At 48.1% G+C, this 22,952-nt stretch overlaps 2 protein-coding genes across 3 annotated transcripts in view; one reads left to right on the top strand and one right to left on the bottom strand.

Annotated features, from left to right (window-relative positions):
* Window positions 1-12,935, top strand: part of CCDC63 (coiled-coil domain containing 63) — a 32,210-nt gene extending 19,275 nt beyond the window's left edge. For both annotated transcript variants that reach the window (XM_059139942.1, XM_059139943.1), the window contains 4 exons: window positions 3,673-3,747; window positions 7,147-7,339; window positions 10,377-10,580; window positions 12,733-12,935. In XM_059139942.1, coding sequence (XP_058995925.1) covers window positions 3,673-3,747; window positions 7,147-7,339; window positions 10,377-10,580; window positions 12,733-12,878 — 618 coding nt within the window. In that variant the 3' untranslated portion in view covers window positions 12,879-12,935. The remainder of the gene's footprint in view (window positions 1-3,672; window positions 3,748-7,146; window positions 7,340-10,376; window positions 10,581-12,732) is intronic.
* A 581-nt stretch (window positions 12,936-13,516) lies between these two features.
* Window positions 13,517-21,770, bottom strand: MYL2 (myosin light chain 2). Its single transcript, XM_059140418.1, has 7 exons — window positions 21,668-21,770; window positions 20,105-20,194; window positions 17,927-18,002; window positions 16,716-16,820; window positions 16,020-16,098; window positions 15,886-15,934; window positions 13,517-13,852 (listed from the first exon to the last, which is right to left on the bottom strand). Exons 1-7 carry the CDS (start codon window positions 21,668-21,670, stop codon window positions 13,754-13,756), a joined length of 501 nt encoding a protein of 166 aa, XP_058996401.1. The 5' UTR covers window positions 21,671-21,770; the 3' UTR covers window positions 13,517-13,753.
* Between the last annotated feature and the right edge of the window lie 1,182 nt (window positions 21,771-22,952).

Here is a 22,952-nt window from a genome sequence, read left to right as displayed (position 1 = left end):
GGGAAAAGGAGAATGTTCAGCTCAGTGTGTGTAGAGGGGGCAGGGCTGGGGGAGATGAGCTTGAAGAGCCCTATGTCTCCCTTCTGGAAGGCGATCTTCTAGGGGACAAACATCCCCTCGTTGTGTCTTCTAGGCACAAACGTGTATTCCCTCTGCTTTCCCAATGCCCAGGATAGCCCTGCACACAGGGGGAGGCACCAGGAAGTAGCTCCAAAACAGTAACTGACCTTGACCTTGCCACTCACCATGAGGATAGTACCCTTTTCTCCTTCAGCCACTCAGACTCTGTCAGGACCAGTGTGTCTGATGACAGGTGGCTACTCCTGCCCTGTCCCGGCCTCAGTCTCCACATCTATAGAATGATCTCTTTGGACTAGAGCAGAACTTTCCAAACTTTTATAATAAATAAATAAATAAATAAAGCTTCAGAACATTTTCATTTAAACCCAGGCTGTGAGGAAACATGGTATAGAAAACAGGTAAAATGGAGCAGTTTGGGATGAAGGGGTTGGGGTGCGGGAGGGGTGGCTGGAGGGGTTGCCTGAACCCTTACCTCCCTGTTTTCTTGTGGCACCTCTGCTCAAACTAGGGCTCAGATAGGAAAAATATATAAACCCCAAACAACTAGGATTCTACCAACCGACTTCACCCCTTCTGGAGAGAGCACCAGGGTCAGAGGTGGTTGAACTGGTTGAACCCCACTCTCATTCTTCTTTTGCTTGGTCTCCCCTACCCCCCAAATTTAAAAATTATTAGTTGCCAACATTTAAAAATCCGGGTATTCCACATGAAAACCTGGATTTCTGGTTTCTCTTGGAAAATCGGATCTGACAGCTCCAGCTCCGCGGCCCCCCCCACCCCACCCCGGGAGCTGAAGGCAGCTGGCACTCATCCACCCACACCAGCTGGATCCCATCTGCTCTGGAGCCTCAGGCCCGCTGCCCTGAGGGCCTTTGAACCTTCTGCCTCCGGGGTAGACGCTTCGCCACTGCCCTCAGGTGGCCACGCGCAGTATCGCATGGAAAGTCTTCGGGCACAGAGATTTCAAGGATGAAAGGATGGATGATGGGTCCATTTGGGACCTGGGAAGTGGACAGGACACTGAATCTCATTTTCTGGGAGACAGCGTCTTACTAGTCCCAGTGGGATGACAAGGACAGACCATAGGAGAGGGATGTGAGAACGCTAGTCAGAAACTGACTCGATCAAGAAATGGTTACTAAACAAAATTGACCTTGATCTTTCCCATTCACCATGATAGTACCCCCTCTCTAAGCTACACAGCCTGTGTCTGGCCTTAACATGAGTGTGTCTGCTGAAGGACAGACTAGTCCGTGATCTCCCTGGGCTTCAGGATCCTCATTTGTAGAATGATGTTTGGACCAGAACAGTAGCTTCTGAGCTTTTCTTTGAAATTATAGAATGGTGGCTTTTGGGACTTAATGGACTACCTGCTGAACAATTCCTGAAAATGCTTGTTTTTAATGAAAATGCTTTATGTTTTAAAAACCTTAGATGGGTATGTTCATTATAGAAAATTTGGAAAATACCTAAGGATTGTATTTTTTAAATCATCCATTATCCCATTCCCTAGAGATAATCATTGTTGACATTTTGATCTATTTCCTTCTTACTTCTTTTTTTGGGGGGGGGTGATGCTTTTAAAACTTAACATAGTGATTATATATAGTATAAAGAGAATTACATATTATTTTAAAAAATTTTATTGATTTATTTGAGTGAGAGAGAGAGAGAGCACAAACCAGGGGGTAGAGACAGAGGGAGAGGGAGAAGCAGGCTTCCCACTGAGCAAGGAGCCCAATGTGGGGCTCAATCTCAAGACCCTTGGGTTATGACCTGAGCCAAAGGCAGGTCTGACCGAACCACCCAGGTGCTCTGAGATTTATATATTCTGATTGCAAAAAATATTCTTTTGGTTTTGTTTATCTAGCAAGTATTTACTGAGCAACTACTATGTGCCAGGCACTATTCTAGACACTTAGTATGGCACAGTGAACAAAATGACAGAAAGGTCTGCCCTCCAGCAGTTTCTGTTCTGACAGAGAGAAACAAACAATAAGTGGCAAGCCTAATAAATACATAAATTATAGAGTGCATTAGAAATTGGAAATGAGGGGCGCCTGGGTGGCTCAGTGGGTTGAGCCGCTGCCTTCGGCTCAGGTCGTGATCTCAGGGTCCTGGAATCAAGTCCCGCATCGGGCTCTCTGCTCGGCAGGGAGCCTGCTTCCTCCTCTCTCTCTCTCTGCCTACTTGTGATCTCCCTCTGTCAAATAAATAAATAAAATCTTTTAATAAAAAAAAAGAAATTGGAAATGATGTGGAAAAAGAGATAAAGTGTAACAGGTAAAGAGGGGTTCTGGAGCTAAGTGAGGGCATGGGAAGTTGAGAAGCTAAGATTTGAGCAGACTTGTAGGTGAGGGAATAGCTATGCAGATCCCTGGGGAATGAATGTTCCAGGGAGAAGAAACAGCAAGTGCAAAGACCCTGAGGCAGAAAAGTGCCTGTTTATAGTACTGGATCATTCTAGACCGTTCATGCTGTTTTGAAATTTTTTCCCCTGAAATTCATCATAGATATATTCCAACATTTTCTATGTTCTTTTTTTTTATTTCAAGATTTTATTTATTTATTTGACAGAGAGAGAGATCACAAGCAGGCAGAGAGAGAGAGAAGGGGAAGCAAGCTCCCCACCAAGCAGAGAGCCCAATGCGGGACTCGATCCCAGGACCCTGAGATCATGACCTGAGCCAAAGGCAGCGGCTTAACCCACTGAGCCACCCAGGCGCCCTTCTATGTTCTTTTTAGTGGCTTCTGGAGACCCTGAATGCTCTGTAGTAGAATCACAAGCTATTTCTTAAAAATGCAGATTCCCCAAGTTCTATCCCATACCTACAAACCCAGATTCCCTAAGAATTGCCTAGGAATCTGCATTTTGAACCATATTTTTATTTAAGACCCATTCCCCTCATGACATGAATGTACCATCAATGATTTAACTGATCCACTATCCGTACACATTAAGATCGTCTCTAACTGGGGGCCATAATAAGTAATAGCATGACAGACAGCCCTGAGCAGCCACTTAGCCCACATGTCCTACTATTTCCATGGGACGGAGTCCTAGAGATAAAATTAACTCAAAAGGTAGCCTTTTGCAGTTGGACACACTGTTCTAGCCCTAGGGGTTCTCGAATCTGGTCCCTGGATCAACAGTAGCAGCAGCTTCTGAAAACTTTTGAGAAACACACATTCTTGGACCCCACTCAGACCTACTGGCCTAGAACCTCTAGGAGAGGGGCCCAGCAGTCTGTGTTTTCACAAACCTCCAGATGTTTCTGATTTATGCTAGACTCTTGATTTTGGCTCAGGTCATGATCTCAGAGGCCCGGGATTGAGCCCCGCATCGCGTTGGACTCCACGCTCAGTGTGGAGTCTGCTTGAGATTCTCTCTCTCTTTCTAAAATAAAAATAAATCTTAAAAAAGAAACATGAGAAAGAACCTCCATGGGCATAAGAGGGGCTCAGGGGTTTGGGGGCTCCTGGAAACATAATTTAAATCCCCCTCATCGCCTCAAGGCACAGGCTTAGCTGCAGGTGTGGTGGGGAGGGGGGCACCCACTTCTCCTTATGGTCTGGTTCTCTTGTGAGCAGGATGAGATCATCTTCTTGAGATCCCAGCAGAAATCATCCCATGATGACAACCGCTCCATCCTGAGAGAGTTGGAGGTAAGACAAGGGTGGGGAGGGAGGGACGTGGGAGTCTCTGTTGTCTGTCTGTCTGTCAGGCGGTCTGTCCGGTGGTTCTCGGGAGGAGTACCTTATCTCCCCATGAGACTATCGGCCTGGCTCATGTCTGGACATGTCCTGAGCCTTTGTCTCGAGCCACCTCTGCTATAGATATTGCTGCAGAATTTTGTCCCTAAAGCCTCTTTGTCCATTTTAAAGACTCCCTGACTTCAGGGAGCCTAGCCCAGGCACTTGTGTCTCTAATTTCATCCCAGACTGGCAAATCCCAGACAGAGCTCTGACTCAGTAATTTTTTTTTCTCTCCCCTTTGTCTTGGCTGTGGCCTACTTTCAATCAATAACAATTATTAGGAACATTTTTTGAGCAATTACTTCATACCAGACACTGGGCTAAGTGCATTGCTTGTACTATCTCATTTAATCTTCACAACAGTCCCATGAGGTAGTTGCTATGATCTCTACATTGTACAGATGAAGAAAGAGGTTCAGAGAGGTAAAGTCACTTGACCAACGTTATGGAGCTGGGATGCTGTATAAGAGCTTAACATTGTATTTAGTTGCTAATCACAAGAAACCAAAGTAACAACGGCCTAAGCAAGGTAGCATTATTTACTTTGTTAAGAAATAAGTTTGGAGATAGGTCCTTTAGGGAGGGTCATGATGTCATCAGTGACCCAGGCTGCTCCTGTTTGCCATCTTTAGTATGTGGCTTACATTCCCAAGGATGCCTCATGGTTGTAATGTAGCTGCCAAAGATCCAGCCATCACATATATGTTCCAGGCAGGAAGAAAGTCAGGAAGGCAAAAACAACTTTACTGAAGGTTAGGCAGCTTAAATGTTTCTTTCTGTGAAGACTCAGCCAATGCCTTCTGCGTTTACATCTCACTGACTGTCTCTATTGCAGAGGAGGATTGGAAGTAGAGCTTGAGCTGGGCATATTGCCACCCCCAATACGATCAGGAGTTTGTTACTAAGGTGTAAGGGGAGAATGGATAGCAAACGTCTGACAAAGATATGAACCCAGAGTGTGTGGCCGCATAGCCCTGCTCTAATGCAGCAGTTCCTGGCCCAGGAACTGAGGTCCAGGGTCATTTCTCTTTCCTTCTCTGTGACCTATTTTGTTCTTTGTTGATACGCCCCTGATTACAGGGATGGCAGTGCCATTCTCTGGTTGGCCACCGGGGGGCAGCAAAGCATAAGGCACCTATATTGCAAGCGGCCTCTCCCAGGAACCTAGATAAGAGGATTTAAACTTCCAAGCAGAAAAAATTTTTTTTCAAAACTAACAAACAAAAAACCTTCCAGTCAGGGCCCAAGTCCAAGGAGATCCTCCTCAAGCTGAGCACGTGCTTGGGGGTCCCATGTCCTTGGCTCAGATGCTTCCTTGGGCCCTGGGAACAAATGCTTGGGTATCACTCTCCAAAAGTCACTTCCTAGCTGCGTGACTTTGAGAAAGTGACTTCACCTCTCTGAGCCTCTGTTTTCTCACTTGTAAAATGGAGATAATGACCATCCTCACTGCAGTGGGCCACAAAGGTAACATCAAGTCACGAGTGCACACGCTAGGCACGCTGTAGGGTAGAGAATCCTAAACGTGGCTTTCATTGTGGTAGTCCTGTGAGCGAAAACTCCAAGTCACCATCGCCTTGGTTCAAAATGACTTCTCAAGAGATAAAACCTGAAGGTCACTTTAGGTATTTTGAGTCACCTGACTAAAGGTCAGATACTTAGGCCACTCAGTAGAAGGAAGCTAAACACAAGGTCGCTTTTCTTCTCCAACCTCAATTTTCCTCATCTGGACACTGAAGCAGTCGTAAGGAGGTGTTGAGGTAACGTGTGTGACCGTGACCGTGACTGTGAGGTGCCGTCACCATCACATCAGGCTGTTAACCATGGGATTCCTTAACCCACCTTTAAGAAGGAGAGGGCAGCTCTTGCTGTCCCCGAGGACCCGCAGCCCTGGGAACTGGGGACAGGAAGCTGCCTGGTGTGGTGGTGGTGGAGTGACAGTTCAGAGCTTGGCCTCCCTCTCCTGGCCGTGTGGGTTGGAAACTTCGTTTCTGCACCTGGAAAATGCAGTGTGTGGCTAGGGCTGCCCCTTAGGACTGTTATTTGGGGTGAGGCATACGGAGTCACGGGGAATGGTTCCTCACACGGCCTAGTTCACCTCAGCAAGCCAGGAACTCAGAGGGAGAGACAGGAAGGCACCAGAAGCTCTCACCCCAGAGCAGGGATTGTCAGCCCGGGGCTGCCAATCAGGTTCACTTTGGAGGGTTTAAAATTCCTAAGGCCCAGGCTGTGCCCCAGACCAAACTGTCGGAATCTCTGGGGCGGGGGGTTGGGGTGGTGTTGGTCAGGGCAGCAGGTGTTTTGAAGCTCCCAGGTGATACCAGTGAGAAGCCAAGATTGTGAGCCAATGGACTTGCAGGGTTTCTCAAACTTCATCGTGCGTGAGAGTCACCTGGACGTTCTTTAAAACACACGTTGCCAGGCCCATCCCCAGACCCTCTGGGTCAGGGTCTGGGCTGGAGCCCAAGAATTTGCATTTCTAACTAGTTCCCTGGTAAAGCGAATGCTCCTGGTCCTGGGACCCCACTTTGAGAACCACTGGGTTAGAGTGATAATGTTTTAAACTGCAAGTGGTAAAATCAGTTTTTTAAACCAAATCATTCAAAAGTAATGAAACAGAAAATATTAAAACACGCCATAGAGCATTGATTAGTGAAACTTTTACTTCATTTGATTAGATAATACATATAAACATACACCCATACGCACGTGTACGGACATATGTATGTATGTTGCATGCATTGGGCTGTGATGTAAAATGTTATTCCTTCCTGGGGGTCACAATTTAAAAAAGTGAATCATCAGTTTCTAGAAGATACTGTAATCCTGGGGCACCTGTGTGGCTAATCCGTTGAGCATCCGACTCTTGGTCTCAGCTCAGGTCTTAATCTCAGGGTTGTGAATTCAAGCCCCACTTTGGCCTCCATGCTGGGTGTGTAGCCTATTTAAAAAAAAAAATGAAAAGACGTAGTAATCCAGTACACATGTTGACACATGTACATGTAAGTGAAACAAAATGTGCATTTAACAGTATTTCTCCTCTTTACCTAAAATGCATACTAGTATTTTCTCTTCCTTTCTCTTCTGTTCTATTTACTTTCTTTCTTTAAATGCTAATTGAGCATTTATTAATTAAAATGCTTAGTAGATTGATTTTGTACCTCCTGAGTGGTTTGAAATCCTGTAGTTCAGAGACCCCATTTCCAGAGGACCCCAAACTCCCATCTGCACTGAAAGTCCTCATGGGACCACTGAGTCCAGGGCAGCAGTCTGGCTAATGTGGGCTGGGAATTGGGGGTCTGTCACCAGGAGAAACTGAAGAAGACCACGGAGGAGGCAGACGTGTATGAAAACAGCTACAACGAAATCAGCAAGACCTTGGAGTATCTCAAGACCTCGGTGGAGAATCTGTTTAAAAAGATTAATTGTGATGCCACTACCATCCTGGGGCACTTAGGGGAGACAGGGAAAATCACCGACAACAACCTTCCACAGTACTTTGGTGAGTCAAGCTGGGGCCCACTGGACCGTTAGGATCCATTTCCAGAGCTTTCTATGAGCAGGCATGAGGGCTTATTCTTGGGTGGCGGTGAGCCTGGTGCGAAGCACGTGGGCCATAATGCCAGCCCGCCTGGGTTCAAATCCTGGTTCTACTCTGTTGCCACTGGCAACTTTTTGAATCTGCGTTTTAATTTTTTCATCTAAAAAAAAAATTAATGAGGAGTAAGCCCAATACACACCTCAATGTTTGTTGGGAAGATTAAATAAAATTTAATTGTAGAAAAACTATATGATCATGTCAGTAGAGACAGAAGAAGCGTTTGACAAATTCAACATCCGTTCATGGTCAAGATTCTCGACAAACTGAAACTAGAAGGAAACTGTCTTAACCTTGAAGGGCGTCTACAAAACACCAATAGTTGGGGGCACCTGGAGGGCTCAGGTAGTTAAGTGTCTGCCTTCAGCTCAGGTCATGATCCCAGGGTCCTGGGATCAAGCCCCACATGGGACTCCCTGCTCAGCGGGGTGTCAGCTATCTCCTCTCCCTCTGCCCTTCCTACCCATTTGTGCTCTCTCTTTCTCTTAAGAAAACACAACGACAACAAAAAAGCCTACAGCTAACCTCACCCTTAAGGGTGATAATTTGAGTGTTTTCCCTCTAAGATCAGGAACAAGGCGAGAATGTCTGCTCTCGCTGCTCCTACTCAGTATCACAGTGGCGGTCCTAAGCCATGCAATAAGGCAAGAAAAAGAAATGGAAAGCATACAGGTTGGAAAGGAAGAAATAAAGTGCTCAGAGCAGTGCCTGGGATGTAGCAGATACCTATGAACTAGAACACACATTTCTAGCCATAGGCCTGAGCTCAGGGTGGAGGAGGAGGGAGGCACCTCCCACAGATCGTGACAATTTGAAATGAATGGCTTACTCTGCTCTTCGAATAAAACCTACGGTTCTTAATACAGTCTGTGTTTGGGAGTTTCCCATCATGCCCCCTTCCGCATGAACCTCCTGCCAGGTTCAGTGATTTGCTAGGAGCCTTATAAACTTAGCATATAGTGGTACTCATGGTTATGATTTGTTAGAGCAAAAGGATAAAAAGCAACATCAGCAAAAGGCAAGAGGGGCCCGGGGTGAAGTCTGGAGGAAGCCAGGGGCAAGCTTCCAAGGGTCCTCTCCCAGCGGGGTCACACAGGATGTGCTAATCCCCCCAGCACTGTGTTGTGACAATGTGGGTGAAATGTTGTCCACCAGGGAGGCTCACTAGAGAAGCTCACAGTGTGGGGAAAACAACAACAACAACAACAACAACAGGTGTTTAGCAGAAACATGTTTTGTATACACAGTTTAGGCACATGGAGCTGCTATTATCAGTTAATGATGATAGGAACCTTCCTGAAACCCAAGCTCCCTGATGCTAGCCTGGAGCCAACCAGGGAAGCAGGCCCTTCAAAGGCCAGCAGTCAGGACTGCTGTGTTAACTCTTTCCTGCCCACTGCCTATCCGGGTCTGCACAGCCTGGCCCTTGCTTCCATTTCTCACCTCCCTCTCATCCTACTTCCGTCCCTGCTTACCACCTCATGGCACACTCTCCTGCGTATTCTTGCAACCCTCCGCTCAACGCATTCCCACCCCAGGGCCTTTGCACAAGCTGTTCCTGGTATCCTTGTCTTAGAATTCTCAGATCTCAGTTTAAATGTCCTTTATGCAGAGATGCCTGGGTGGCTCAGTTGGTTAAGCTGCTGCCTTCAGCTCAGGTCATGATCCCCGATTCCTGGGATCAAGTCCCACATCGGGCTCCTTGCTCAGTGGGGAGCTTGTTTCTCCCTCTCCCACTCCCTCTGCTTGTGTTCCTCTCTCGCTGTGTCTCTCTCTGTCAAATAAATAAATAAAATCTTTTTAAAAAACCACATTGTATCCAAATCCAGTGGTTACACAATCTAGATAATGATCATCAGGATAACAAGGTTCCTTGGTAAATTTGTCTTTCTCTCCGTCTTCTTCACACACACTGAAGCTTATGGGCTTCATCAGGTCAGGACCTGCATCTTCCCAGTTACTGTTCTTGTCCTTTCGGTTCTCCTCATGCCTGGGGAACTTCCAGCACTGCGCTTGGCACGGCAGGTGTCTGATAATCATTTGTTGAGTGGGTGAATGAGCGTACCACTCTGGTGACTGAAACACAGAGGAGGGGCAGGTCCCCGGAGTAGGCTGCTCAGAGAAACGTTCCTGCAGGGACCAGAGCCCTGATCCAAGTCTTAAAATGCCAGCAGGCATTATTGGGGGAGGGGTGTAGGGAAAGGCCTTCTGGGCAGAAGGAACAGCCTGCATGAGCAAAGGTGGTGAAGCCTGAGACAGAGTGTGTACAGGAGAAAAATCAGTTGTAGGGGCGCCTGGGTGGCTCAGTGGGTTAAGTCTCTGCCTTCGGCTCAGGTCATGATCTCAGAGTCCTAGGATTGAGCCCCACATTGGGCTCTCTGCTGGGCGGGGAGCCTGCTTCCCCCTCTCTCTCTGCCTGCCTCTCTGCCTACTTGTGATCTCTGTCAAATAAATAAATAAAATCTTTTTTAAAAGAGAGAAAAATCAGGCATTTAAGGGGCTGCCCGGGGCTCCTAGTTTTCGGCGTAACCCAGTGTTTCTCAACCTCCCTCACTATTGCCTCTTTAGGAATCTTTTTAGACATGCTTTCCCCAGTTGTGGTCCTCAGGCAGTTTTAACACTCTTGGTACACTATATAGTCGTTTATGTTCTGTATGTATATCTGTTTTGTGTTATAAAGTCAGGTGGGGTTTTTTGTTTTGTTTTGTTTGTCTCGAAACAAGTTTTCCTCTTGGGATGAGATCCCCCCCCCCCCCCGGCCCCCAGAATGCAAGGCGTAGCCGGTGAGAGACGCCTCGTCCTGTCCCTTCCCTTCCTCTCCAGCAGGGGGCGTCACCCCCAATCCCACCACCCCCCCACCCCACCCCACCCCACCCCCACCCCCACCCCCGACCCAGGTCTCTGGGCTGCCATCTTGGTTCTGATCAGTTTTTTTTCCCAGCCATCATCGAAAAGAAGACCAATGACCTGCTGCTGCTGGAGTCCTACAAGCGGATCCTGGAAATGGAAGGGGCAGAAACCGAGACCCAGCCGCCCTTCGTCAACCCCTTCTGGGGCGGCTCGGCCCTCCTTAAGCCTGCAGAACCCATCAAGGTCATCCCCCCAGTGTTCGGGGCTGACCCCTTGGGCGAAAGGTTGGATGAAGGTGAGTCCTTGTCCTCCCGCGACCTGCGCAGGTTGCTAGGAGACCTGTGCTGGGGAGAGTCTGCAGTGTAGAGCCTCAGTTTCCCTTTTTGAGCCTCATTGGGTTCCACTGTGGCTGTGGCCCTGGACCTGTTTCGCCGGGGGGATGCTTCTCCCTACAGCCCAATGAAGACCCCGGACTTTAGAGATCCTGGATATATACATATTTTAAATCACTACTTTGTGACCATTTAAAATGAACCTTAAAATGTCCACAGTCTACAAACTGGCAGCACACGAGAATCCCTGATCCCGCCTTTCACCCATGCCCCTGAGTCTTACTCTTCCTGTGACCACCCTTGGGCCGCCCCCACCGTGTCCCCCAACCTCCTAGCTGAAGCAGCTGTGACTTGGCTAGTGACTGGACCCAGATGCCTAAGTGGCCCCCAAGGCCAGGCTTCTTCCCAGGCAGAAGTTCATGACGCTCCCCTCACTGCCGGAGGCAGCCCTTCTTTCTGGAGGTGGAGAGAAAATCAGCCCCATCTGGGTTTGGGGGGGGCAGTGTGGCCCCAGGGGTGACAAGCCTGAGACCTGGATACACCCATTAGGCCCTTAATCTCACCCATGCAAACTGGTCCTTCAAGAAACATTTACTCAAGTAGGACGATGTTCACTGCAGCCCATCGTCCTACTTGAGTAAATGTTTCTGGAATTACTGTTCACCGATCCATGCATGGGAATGCTATGCTGACACAGAAAAGAATGCAGTGGGACCCTATACATTCCCTTTCTTACACACACAGGGTATATAAGTTATAGATATAATTGTGATATATATGGATTATAGGAATATATATATATATATATATATATATATATATATTCAGTAGTCCTCAACCAGGAGTGATTTACCCCTCAGAGGACTTCTGGCAATGTCCGGAGATATTTTTGTTTGGCGCAGCTGGGAGGTGGGGGGTGCTGTGGGCATCTAGTGTCCAGGAATGCTGGTAAAAATCCTACAGTGTACAAGACAGCCCTTGACAGCCCTGATGGATAATAGGGCGAGAGATGTATATAATGGGAGAGAGAGAGAGACAGAGAGGAGGAGGAGGGGGAGGGGGAGTGAGGGAAGGAAGAAGGGAAGGTATGATATGTTATCATATCTGATAACACATGTAAAAACAAAGGATTTATAGGCTGACGTACAGTGGGTTCTTGTGATTTACAGAGAACTTTGCATTTCTAAGTTAAACAATTCTGTATTGTTTAAAAAAAATTTTTTTTACAATGATCTTGAACATCTTTAGTAATCAGAGGAAACTGGATTTAAAAAAAAAAAAAAGTTGTCCCACTTCTCTAAGTAGCCCTTCAGGCGTGTGGGTGTGTCAGTGATGGGGTGGGGGAGTAGGGGAAGAGTGCCAACACACAGATGTGTGTGCGCACATGCACACACACACACACACACACACACACACCCTCCTGTTTGATTTAGTCGAGGCAACCAAAACTTAGCAGGAGTAAAAGCTGGGTCTGGCATTAGCCACCCTAACACCGCTTCCCTTGGGCCTTTGAGTTCTTAAGAGGAGGGTGGCAGGACCCAGCTGCTCGTAATGCTGCCCTCACAAGGTCAGGAACTTGCAGATGATGCCTTCACTTCTGCTCAAGGGAATGTTGATAATCAGTGGGTTCTCTTAACACTAGTCTCTATGGCCCATACGTGTGAATTCAAAGGGATACCCCCTCTGAACAGATTGTGAAAAAGGGCCCCTTCTGTGTGGACATGGTTTGGCAATTGAGTGGGGGTTGGATTTCAGCCCATCCATTCACTTGTCTCCACCAGATGTCTGTGCAGTCTACATCCTGAACAACTGCACATGGTGGCCCTGTCTCTTTGACATTAAACTAAACTCACCGTCACATCCTCTTCTGGGAAAAAAAACAATCACTGTCTTGTGCATCCCTGTGCCCTGATGCTTTTTCTCCCTGAAACTCAAGAATGCACACACTCCACTCCCAGCAGTGTGGACAGTCCCCAAACCACACCTGGACATCCTTGCCTTGGGCGTCCATGAATGGGGCAGAGAAGCACCGTCCCTGGGAGGGAAGCTATCTACACCCACCCCACGCTGGGACTCATTTCCAAACTCCTCACACAAGTCCTGTCTTTGATGCAGTCGAGCAGCCCCTGGACCACAGCAGCCTTCAGCAGCTCGTGTTCAGCAACTACATCGCAAGAGAGTTTCGAAGCAGGGACTTACATTCAGAGAGCACACCCGAGAAGGGAGATGATCCAAGGCTCAGGAAGAAGTTAACGGGTTGAGACAGACGGGGCTACATTTGTACCTTAACCAGAGAGAATAAATGTTTTCTTCCATAATCCTTGTGCCTCCTCACACTCATTACAAAGAGACTGGACTAGGCTTCTGGGAGCCACCCTGGGATGGGGTAGAGGAATTAGGACAGAAGAGCTGAGACAGAAAGCAAGACTTGTATGAGGTCACCATGACTCCTGAAACACCCTGAGATTGGGACCAGAACAAACAGCTAGTACTTCTGAAATTAGAAATTAACCTCTGATAATTAACGGATGTGATTTTTTTGCCAAATGAGCCATATTCTTAGAATGAATGTGAGGCCTCTTCCTCTTCATTTCTCGCGGGGCCTGTCTAAGCACATCTATGGGAGAAACATTCCAATGGCATCCTAAAGGAGAGGATGTCATGGAAGCTAGGCTCTGCAGAAAAGGGCTGTGGTCCTCTAGTTAACACTCCAATAAATCGTGGCCCTTGATAGAAATAGTCCTGAGTGGCTGTGGAAGATCTATTTCAAATAAAGAGTTACAAGGATTCAATAATAATGACAGCAGGGGCATCACTCGCTCATACTCTGCCTTCATGGGAACTAGCAAAGGATCCTCTTTATTCAAGGCACTTCTGTCAGAGAAACACCAGGAACAAATACACAACATCCTGTTTATTTGAACACAGCTTCGGGATGGATTTCTAGCTGCAGGATGTGTGGCTGCGTGGTATCGATAGGCCACTGAGGCTGCAAAGAAGATGGAAATGGGTAACAAGGCAGCCACACAGCTGACAGGCCAGTAGTAGGGACGGCAGCATCACCGGGCAGAGTGAGAGGACAGCAGGCACCACCTCCCCACCGAAGACAAGCCCAGGGTTGGCTGGCGAGCCCCTCTCAGTCCTTCTCTTCCCCATGGGTGATGATGTGCACCAGGTTCTTATAGTCCAAGTTGCCAGTCACATCGGGGGGGAAGGCGGCGAACATCTGGTCAATCTGTAATGAGGCAGCAGCACGTGCTCAGTGTGACGGGAGGGAAAGCAAGAGGGACCACCGTGTGCGGGTCCCCGTGCCGAGCCAGAGGCAGCAGGGTGGGGGTGGGTGGGGGGACACGACGCTCCGTTCCCCCTCCAGGAAGGCCTTGTTACCCCACTGCTGCAGAGAGCTGTCAGCCCCAAGGTCATGGCCTTCCTGGGCGGGGCAGCCCACAGCCAACTGATCAGGATGGGATCCAACCTGGGGGCCTCGCTCCATGGCTCCCTGGGAGGTGGGGTGCAGCCAAGACACTCTTTGGGCCTGAGCTGGGGTCAGCAGCTCCCTCCGAGCCTCCCTCCTTCCTTGCCCGCCCTTGCTTGTCTGCAGGTGCTGACCCCACGGGCTGTCCTGCGGGGATGTTCTTGGGAACCCAGCCCATAGCAGGTAAAGCGAGGATGACAAATGCATGTACACAAAGGGGCTGAGCAGGTTGTGTAAGGGAGCAAGGGGGCCTGCTGGGGACTGTGGCTAAAAACAGTCGTACAACCCATCCAGACAGAGCCAGCCAAATGCAGCCAAATGCGCTAGGAGGTCAGACTTTTTGAGGGAATCTGATTCTTGGAGGAAAACGAGAAATCTAGATTTTTTTTTCAACGTGCAATTTCCACATTTAAAAAGTATGGACAGGCGTCTGGGTGGCTCAGTGGGTTAAGCCTCTGCCTTCGGCTCAGGTCATGATCCCAGGATCCTGGGTTCGAGTCCCACATTGGGCTCTCTGCACAGCAGGGAGCCTGCTTCCCCCTCTCTCTCTGCCTGACTCTGCCTACTTGTGATCTCTGTCTGTCAAATAAATAAATAAAATCTTTTAAAAAAAAAAGTATGGACTAGTTATTTTTTAAAATATCTCTCAGCTGGGGTGCCTGGGTGGCTCAGTGGGTTAAGCCTCTGCCTTTGGCTCAGGTCATGGTCTCAGGGTCCTGGGATCGAGCCCCGCATCGGGCTCTCTGCTCGGCAGGAGGCAGGAGGCCTACTTCCCCACCCCCTCTCTGCCTGCCTCTATGCCTACTTGTGATCTCACTCTCTCTGTCAAATAAATAAATAAAATCTTAAAAAAAAAAAATACCTCTCAGCCAATACTAGCTAACGCTTATTAACACTGTCCTTGTCATATACTTCAACACTTTATACATCTTAACTGGTTTAATCCTCACAGCATACTACCAGGAATGTTTTATTACCCTTCCTGCTTTATAGATGAGGGAACTGAGGCACAGGGAGGTTAAAGAGCTTGACCCAAGTCACCAGGCTGGTAGGAGGTGAAGGCAGGCTCTTTCAAGTGCTTGAGTTTCCGGGGGAAACCTAAATACAGTGTTTAGTGAAATGTGGAAACTGATGGCTTCAAGCCTGAGAAGGGGTTATTTTAAATACTTCACTAATAATATCAACAGGGCCGTTGATATTATTAACAGGACTTTGGGCAAATTAGCAAAAGTGCCCCTTCTTCCAGGCATATTACTGCCCCTACCAGAAAAAGTCATATATACGACTTAATATATGTGTGTGTGTGTGTGTGTGTGTGTGTGTGTATAAAACAGACACTTTACTGCCATCTGCTGGAACACAATTGAAACCAGCAGATAACTGGGTAGTGTATTTTACGAGCATAACAGCCAGAAGAATTGCACAGTGTGGAACCTACATGACAGTATGTGGCCCCCTGCAAATGACCCTCACTCCATCAGGAAATTGGTGCTCAAACCAGGGCTCCGAGCACTGTGAAGAAGGTGGACCTAAAGTCAGACCTAGGTTTGAATCTAGGCCCCCGCATTTAGCACTGGTGATGTCCTTTCAGGCAAGTGACTAACTTCCCTGGGCCTCAGTTTCCCCACCTATAAAGGGACAATACTAGTAGTCCCTACTTCATAGGGTGGTTGAGAGAATGATATGAGGTAAGGGGCCCAGAAGCAGGGTCTCTGTCAGTGTGGGGTCAGGGGTGTTTTAAGAAAGAGGGTCACACAGGAGCTAAGGTGATTGTGTGTTCAAGATGCCATTACCTCCTCTTTGGAAAATCTCTCTGCCTGTGTGGTCAGCATCTCCCGAATGCTGCCAAGAGAAAACAGCAGTTGTTGGCACCAGCAGTTGTGGGAAGCAGGGAACCCCCACGTCCCCCCCTACACATCCTACTCACTAATCAGCCTTGAGCACTCCTTTGCCTTCAGGGTCAAACACTTTGAATGCGTTGAGAATGGTCTCTTCGGGGTCTGCCCCTGAAAGAGAGAACAGGGTTGAACATGCCGTGGGTGGCTGAGGACCCACGGTACCCCAGGAGGCAGGGCCCAGCTCCCTCCAAAGATGGAGGGGCCAAACCCAGGCTGTTTTGCTTGGAGGAAAGGCCCTGCCTTCCTCTGAGCGCTGAACCTTGGTAATGAGAAAGAGTGGGCTGGGAATCCAGTCACTTCTGAGCAAACTCGTGCTGAAACGTGAATCTAGATTTAGAAAGACTGGGATTTGAAGCATAACTCCAGCATTTGCTAGCTGTGTGGCCATAGGCAAGTGGCTTTCCATCTCTGAGCCTTAGACCAGAGGTAAGAAGAGAACCTTCCTCCTAGAGGCTAAACGAGGGAATGCATCCAACGTGCGTGGCATGAGGTCTGGTCTAGCTCAGGGTAAGACTTGGAGCAATGGGAACTGCTGCTTTTATTTTTTCTCCCCCCAGGGTTACTCTGTCTTCATCTCCTGCCAACCCTTGTCTGCCCTCCTGGTGCCCTTCATGCCCAAAGATGAAAATACACACACACACACACACACACACACACACACACACACAGATGCACAAATGCAGACACACACGAATATACATATATGGACTTACACATGAACTTACCCTTAAGTTTCTCCCCAAACATTGTTAGGAACACCGTAAAGTTAATTGGACCTGGAGCTTCCTTGAGCATTTCATCAATTTCCTCATTTTTCACGTTCATACGCCCTACATCAGGAAACACACAGTCAGAGCCCCCCAGGCTGGGTCAGAAATAGCTCTGAGGACCCTGGCATCTGCCCTCGTAATTACACTGGAGGGAATCTAGAATAGGGACAATCAGAGATGGAGTGGGCATGATCAGATTCACTGGAAAAGATGTTCTCCACAATGTCATTTATAATAGCCAGACAGCTGGAAACAACCCAAACATCCAAATGAGGGGAGGGGCTAGCTATTTTTATAATAGTGTCTTCAGAACCCAGAACATTTTAAACAGATATTTTAACTTTTTACTTAAATGGGAAATGCTCATATTATAAATTATCCCTCTCAGTTGGAGGTGAGAAAGATAGATCAGAATCACCTGAGGGAACTTTTTCTGATTATAACTGCTGTAACCCACACAGCCTTAGAGATTCTGATATTAGCATTGGCCACAAGCCCATATAGTGCCTTTGTGCAAATTTTTAAAAGCCACTCCTTCTTAAGATAATTTATGTTTTAAATATAAAAATCTGCAGTGGCTTCAGACATGAATAGTAATCTGTAGAATGGTGTAGTGTACAACCTGCACAGCTGTTCATGGTGGCGCTGAGTTCTGGGAGTGGGAGTGGAGAGGGGTGAGTGGTTGCAGGTTGGACACATATATTTTGAAAAAGCTCCATATACTCATGCTCACACTGTTGAGATGTTGAAGAGGTGAATCCAAAATAGAATGATTCTAATCTTCAAACAACCACAACAAAAAAACCCACAAAAAACCAGATGTACCTAGAAAAGACTTAGAGGCTGAAATGTGACAGTGGAATGTGACCTAATGGTTTTCTTCTTTATACTTTTCTGAATTTTGCAAATTTTCTACAGCGAGCTGGCATTGCATTCAAAATCACACACACAAAAAAAACCATTTTAAAAGAAAAATGAAAAATATGTCAAGACACTTAAAAGCCTCAACACTTTGCTGTCTTCCGAAGCTTGTCTTAAAGGCCAGCCATGATTGAGCTATTTCTTTGAAAAATGACAAGCTCTTGACCTTTACAGTGGTCCTCCCTTCCACCCCTCGGGAGGGTGGGCTAAGGAGACCCTCCTGCAGGCCTGGCAGGGGGACATACCGAGAGCAGCAAAGGTGTCCCTCAAATCATTCTTGTCAATGAAGCCATCCCTGTTCTGGTCCATGATGGTGAAGGCCTGTGGAAGGGGGGAGGTTGGTTGGTCAGCCCAGGAGTAGTTGAATGGAGGAGCCCAAGAGATTGGGCTATAGACTGGAGGAAAGGAGATTCTGGGATTCAGGGAACATGAAGGCCATGAGATCGAGAATCAAAAACTGGAAACTGCCTGGCCGTTCCTTAAAATGTTAGGCATAGAGTTACCATAGGATTCAGTAACTCCAGGGCTAGGCGTTTACCCAAGAGAACTGAAAACATCTGTCCCCATGGAAACCTGTGTCTGAACGTCCTAGCAGCTTTATTTACAATAGCCCCAACCTGGAAACCGCCCACGTGACCATCAACTGATGGATGGATCCACCGTGGTCCAGCCCCGTGATGGACTCCTCCTGAGCGAGAAGAAGGAAGGAGAGCCTGACACCTGCTGGGACACAGGACACGGAGGAGGCCTGGCTCAGGACACTGAGTGAGAGAAGCCACGGCGAAAGGCCACGTGCTGTACGATGCATTTCCACGAAATGCCCAGAACAGGCAAATTCATGGGGACAGAAAACAGATGGGCGGTGGCCAGAGGCTGGGGGAGGGGGGCAAGGGGAGTGACTGCTAATGGGTACGTGGTTTCTTTCTGGGGTGAGGAAACTGTTTGGAAGTCACAGCTCTTTGACTTCAGTAAATAACCACCGAATTGTGCTCGTAGCATACAAAGGTGAATTTGGGATTGTGTTAATTACATCTCCACGAAATTGTTATTTAAAAAATCAAGTTAATACCTGGGTCTCCTCGCCCACCCGGACCCCTACCACCAGAGCCCAGTTAGCTATAAAACGGGGCTGGTAATCTTTCCCAGGGAGCACCCAGGAACACTCCCAAGAGCCTTTTAAATGCCCAGCTCAATTTACAAACGACTTATCCTTTACATGGTTTTTTGAGTTCTTTGCAGCTGTTTCTGAAAGTATTTGCACCCCCTCCCCACGCCCCCCAGCAGCTGATCTCATTCAGAGACTGAGACAGGGTGAGGGGGAAGGGGCGTGGCGTCTTCTCCCTGCACGGTGACAATTTCAAGTTCAGGTATGAATATTTCGTCCTGGGGATTCTCTCCCTGGTGGCCTATGGGACACAACATTCCTGTGATCTGAACATTAGTGAGGACAAAAGGGTACAAGTGTTCACGGCCCACTTGGAGCCCCAAATTGTTTCCCTTTTGATACAGAACCCACCTGGCTCTGCGGTGTATTTTCCTCTAAAGGCCCAGGTGGGAGTGTGGATGACTCAGTGTGAGCCATCACGACTGCAGGAAAATTAATTCAGAGTCTATCCTTCTAAGCCTGCGGGCAGTGGCTTAATTTGGCCTAATTGGTACTTAGGTTTACTTAATAAGGCTCACTCCCATAGAATGCGATGGCGTTTCCACCTGGCTAGTGTTCAACAATGGGGGACTATATAATTTAAAATCCAAGAGATACTCTTTATCATCTCTCAGTTTGGCAGAAATCATATTTTAGGCTATTAATATCCAATGTTGATGGAGGTATGGGGGCAAATGGCACTTTTTCCTTTTGAAAAGGCTGATGGGGGCGGGGATTAGTATAGCATTTCTAGAGGGCTGTTGGGTCTGGTTTTTAGTTCCTTGACCCAGCAGTTCTGCTTTTAGGAATTTACCCCAAGGAAACAAGCAAAGATGTGTTATTCATAATCGTAAAACAGTCTAAACAAAGGTAACCTGCAACCGTAGGGAGTGGTTTCAATACATGATAGAAAATGTTGCTGAGGAATTGCCCAAAGAAAAATAGCAAAACAGTTTAAAAGTATATACGCGCAATACAAAAATGACAATATCAGAATGTTAACTGATTATGTCTGCGTGGTGGAACTGTAGGTCGTTTTATGTTCTTTGTGCTTTTCTGAATCCCCCCCACACACACACCCCCGCCAATATTTTCAACAAGAAACGTGCTTTGCTTTGATGATCAAAAAAAATATTAAAAATAATTTCTTTAAATAGTCCACGCACATGTTGAGGTGGGATCTGGCGTCGTTTGGAGGATTAAAAACATCTAGCCCCGAGCGTTCTCTCTAACAGGTGGGAATCTCCCTCTGGGCGGAGTTTTCAACAGCTGCACCCACCTCCTTAAATTCCTGGATCTGGGTCTGTTCGAACATGGAGAACACGTTGGAATTGGCGCCTTCTGCTCTCTTCTTGGCTTTCTTTGGTGCCTGGAGGAGGGGGTTGCGAGGGAGCATCAGTGAAAGGAGTCAGAAGCTGGGGAGTTAGAGAACTAGGTCAGGTGGTCTTAGCTCTGAGCGGGCCTCAGCTGCTCATCTGTGAAATGGGGGTATGAGGCCCACACTCATCTCCAAATGGCGATATTGGAGGGATCAGAGGACACGGAATAATGTGTCCCTAAGCACGCTGGTTCTGCTGGAGCTGTAAGCCTTGCAGAACCTCCTTTGCAAACTAGGGGAGGTGGGGAAGCGTCTCCGTCTCCGGGGAAGGAGACAACACTTTCGGACCAGCCCCAGCAAGATCCAGCCGCCTTTGTTTCTGTGCATGTCACAAAATTTCCGTAATGCACAGAAGGAGGATTGATTGGAGGGGGCGGGGAACATCATGCTCTCTAAACCATGAGGGACACCCTTATGAAATGACACTTTTTCAGGGTGTTAAAACCCACTGCTCCCTCCTCCCCCATTCTCCTTTGATCCGGGTGGCAGCGAAATCTCCAGATCTCCGCTCTAAATGTTCTGTCCTTGCATAGGCAAACAGTGCAGAGAAGAGCGGAGTAACTTTTGTCCCTACCCTACCCCATGTGAAATAGAGCAAATGCTTGAACACCATCCATACGTGATTTAATTTAATCCCCCAGTCAACTAGATGCGATTTTTTGGTAAAGATTTTATTTATTTATTTGAGAGAGAGAGACTGAGAGGGGAAGAGAGGGAGAAACAGGTTCCCCACTGAGCAGGGAGTCCTACTCGGACCTTGATCCCTGGACCCCTGGGATCATGACCTGAGCCAAAGGCAGACGCTTAACTGACTGAGCCACCCAGGCGCCCTGCTACTACTACCATAGCCATTTTACTGGAGAGTCAGCCTGGGCTCAGAGAGGTTGGGTCACTTGCCCAAGGTCACACAGTCACAGAAAGGCAGAGCGGAATTGCACTCTGGAGTCTGTGCTCCTAACCATTCCCCCAGGCTGGCCCTGATTTGGCAGCTCCTTGCTTTGGGAGGGGGGACACCTAACCAAACAACCCAGGGAGACAGGTTTTAAATTTGCAAGTTCAAAAGGTGAAAACAAAAAGATTCTTTTCCCCAGCTGCCTGAACAAGAGAAAAGAATTACAATTTGATCCTTAAAAGCGTTCAATCCCATTTTGCAAGCCCTGGGAGTTATTGATTCCTCGAGAGGTCAGTAGACAAGCCATAAAAAAGCCAACTCTCTTATTTTGTTTTTGCGAGTCCCTGGGAGCTGCTGTTATTTGTGGCTTATCGGGGCATTGATTGGGGTTCCTCTGTGCGCACATACCAAGCACTGCTTTTTTCCCCAGGGTCTGGAGCCCTCAAAAGCCACCTTTCGCCCCCTCCCCTCTTGTCCTCTACTCACAGGTGCTGTTTCCTAACCCCCCCACCCCCCCACCTCACCCCCACCCCCACCCCGCAGCATCACACCTCAGAGCCCTCACTACTCACCATTTTGGAAAGGACACTGCACTGCTTCCCAAGAAGAATCCCTCGGGCTGCCTAGCTCTCCTCAGCTGGGGAACAATAAATACTTCCTCTCCATGTTTAAAAATAACCCCATGACCACTTTTGGCAGTAATAGGTGAGGCGGACACCACCTAAGGCCCCCCCAGCCCATGCCGTTCTTCTGAAGTAAGGGGAGCTCATTCTCCACCCAGTGACACATGAGACCCAAAAAGGCACTCAAGGTTAAAGAGACAGGCGGCTGGGTCACAGGGAAAGATGCAGCACGCTCTCTGCAACACTTGGGCGGCAGGCACTTGTGCTTGTCAATTTTGAGAAAGAAAACTGCAGAGAGGAGACTGCTACAATTCTCTGACGTGATCAGGGTCCCACCCCAGGGCCTTTGCACCTGCACTTCCCTCCGCCTGGAGTGTTTTCCCATCAGACCTCTGCGAGGCTCTGTCTCTTGCCTCCCTCAGATCTTCGCTCAGGTATTCCCTCCTCAGAGAGACCTCTCCCATCACCCTGTTTAAAATAGCCACTCACCCTCTGCCTTCCTGAACCCCTTCTCTGCTTTGTTTTTCTGCAGAACACTTATCCCTTCCTGACATACTATGGAATTCACTTATTTATTTTGTTCAGTGTCAGTGAACAGTCAGGTCAGGAGAGCAGGGTCCTTTTCAGTTTTCCCAACTGCTCCCTCCCTGGCTCCTCGCTCATGATAGGTGCACAGCAGCTGCTCAATGAATACTTGTTGATTGAGGAAATAACATCTTTCACTTACCGAGTGCTTGCTCTGTGCCAGGAACCGTGCACACACGTCTCATGCTCATAGTTCATTTTCCAGACACGCTGTGGGTAGAGACCACCTTATTGTCTGTGTCCCCAGCTTTCATCCCCCCCACTGTGTGCCAGGCACCGTGCTAGTGAGGGGGAGACTGCTGCCCAGTGACCAACTCCCTGCCGTGGTGACACTGTGAGTAAGGAGTAGATGGACAGAGATACTAAGACATGCATAACCCAGGTAGTTTCAGGTAGTAACTCATCCTACATAGGAATGAGATAGATGTGAAAGTAACATGCAGGAGCTGCCTCTCGTTGGCTCAAGGGTCCTCTCTGAGCAGAGACTGGAAGAGGAAGCTCCTAGCAGTGGGGACAGCAAAAGCCTCGGAGCAGAAGGTGAATTGATTGGCTTCTTTGAGGAGCAGAAGGACCTGTGTGGCTGGAGCTGAGGGAGTGAGTGAGTCCGGGGGACCAGGTGAAGCCAGCGAGGCAGGCGGGCTGATCACAG

The sequence above is a fragment of the Mustela lutreola genome, chromosome 11, assembly GCF_030435805.1.
Source record: "Mustela lutreola isolate mMusLut2 chromosome 11, mMusLut2.pri, whole genome shotgun sequence".
Taxonomy (NCBI): Eukaryota; Metazoa; Chordata; class Mammalia; order Carnivora; family Mustelidae; genus Mustela; species Mustela lutreola.
The sequence above is the reverse complement of the archived record's forward strand: the minus strand, read 5'-3'. Positions and strand labels throughout refer to the sequence as shown.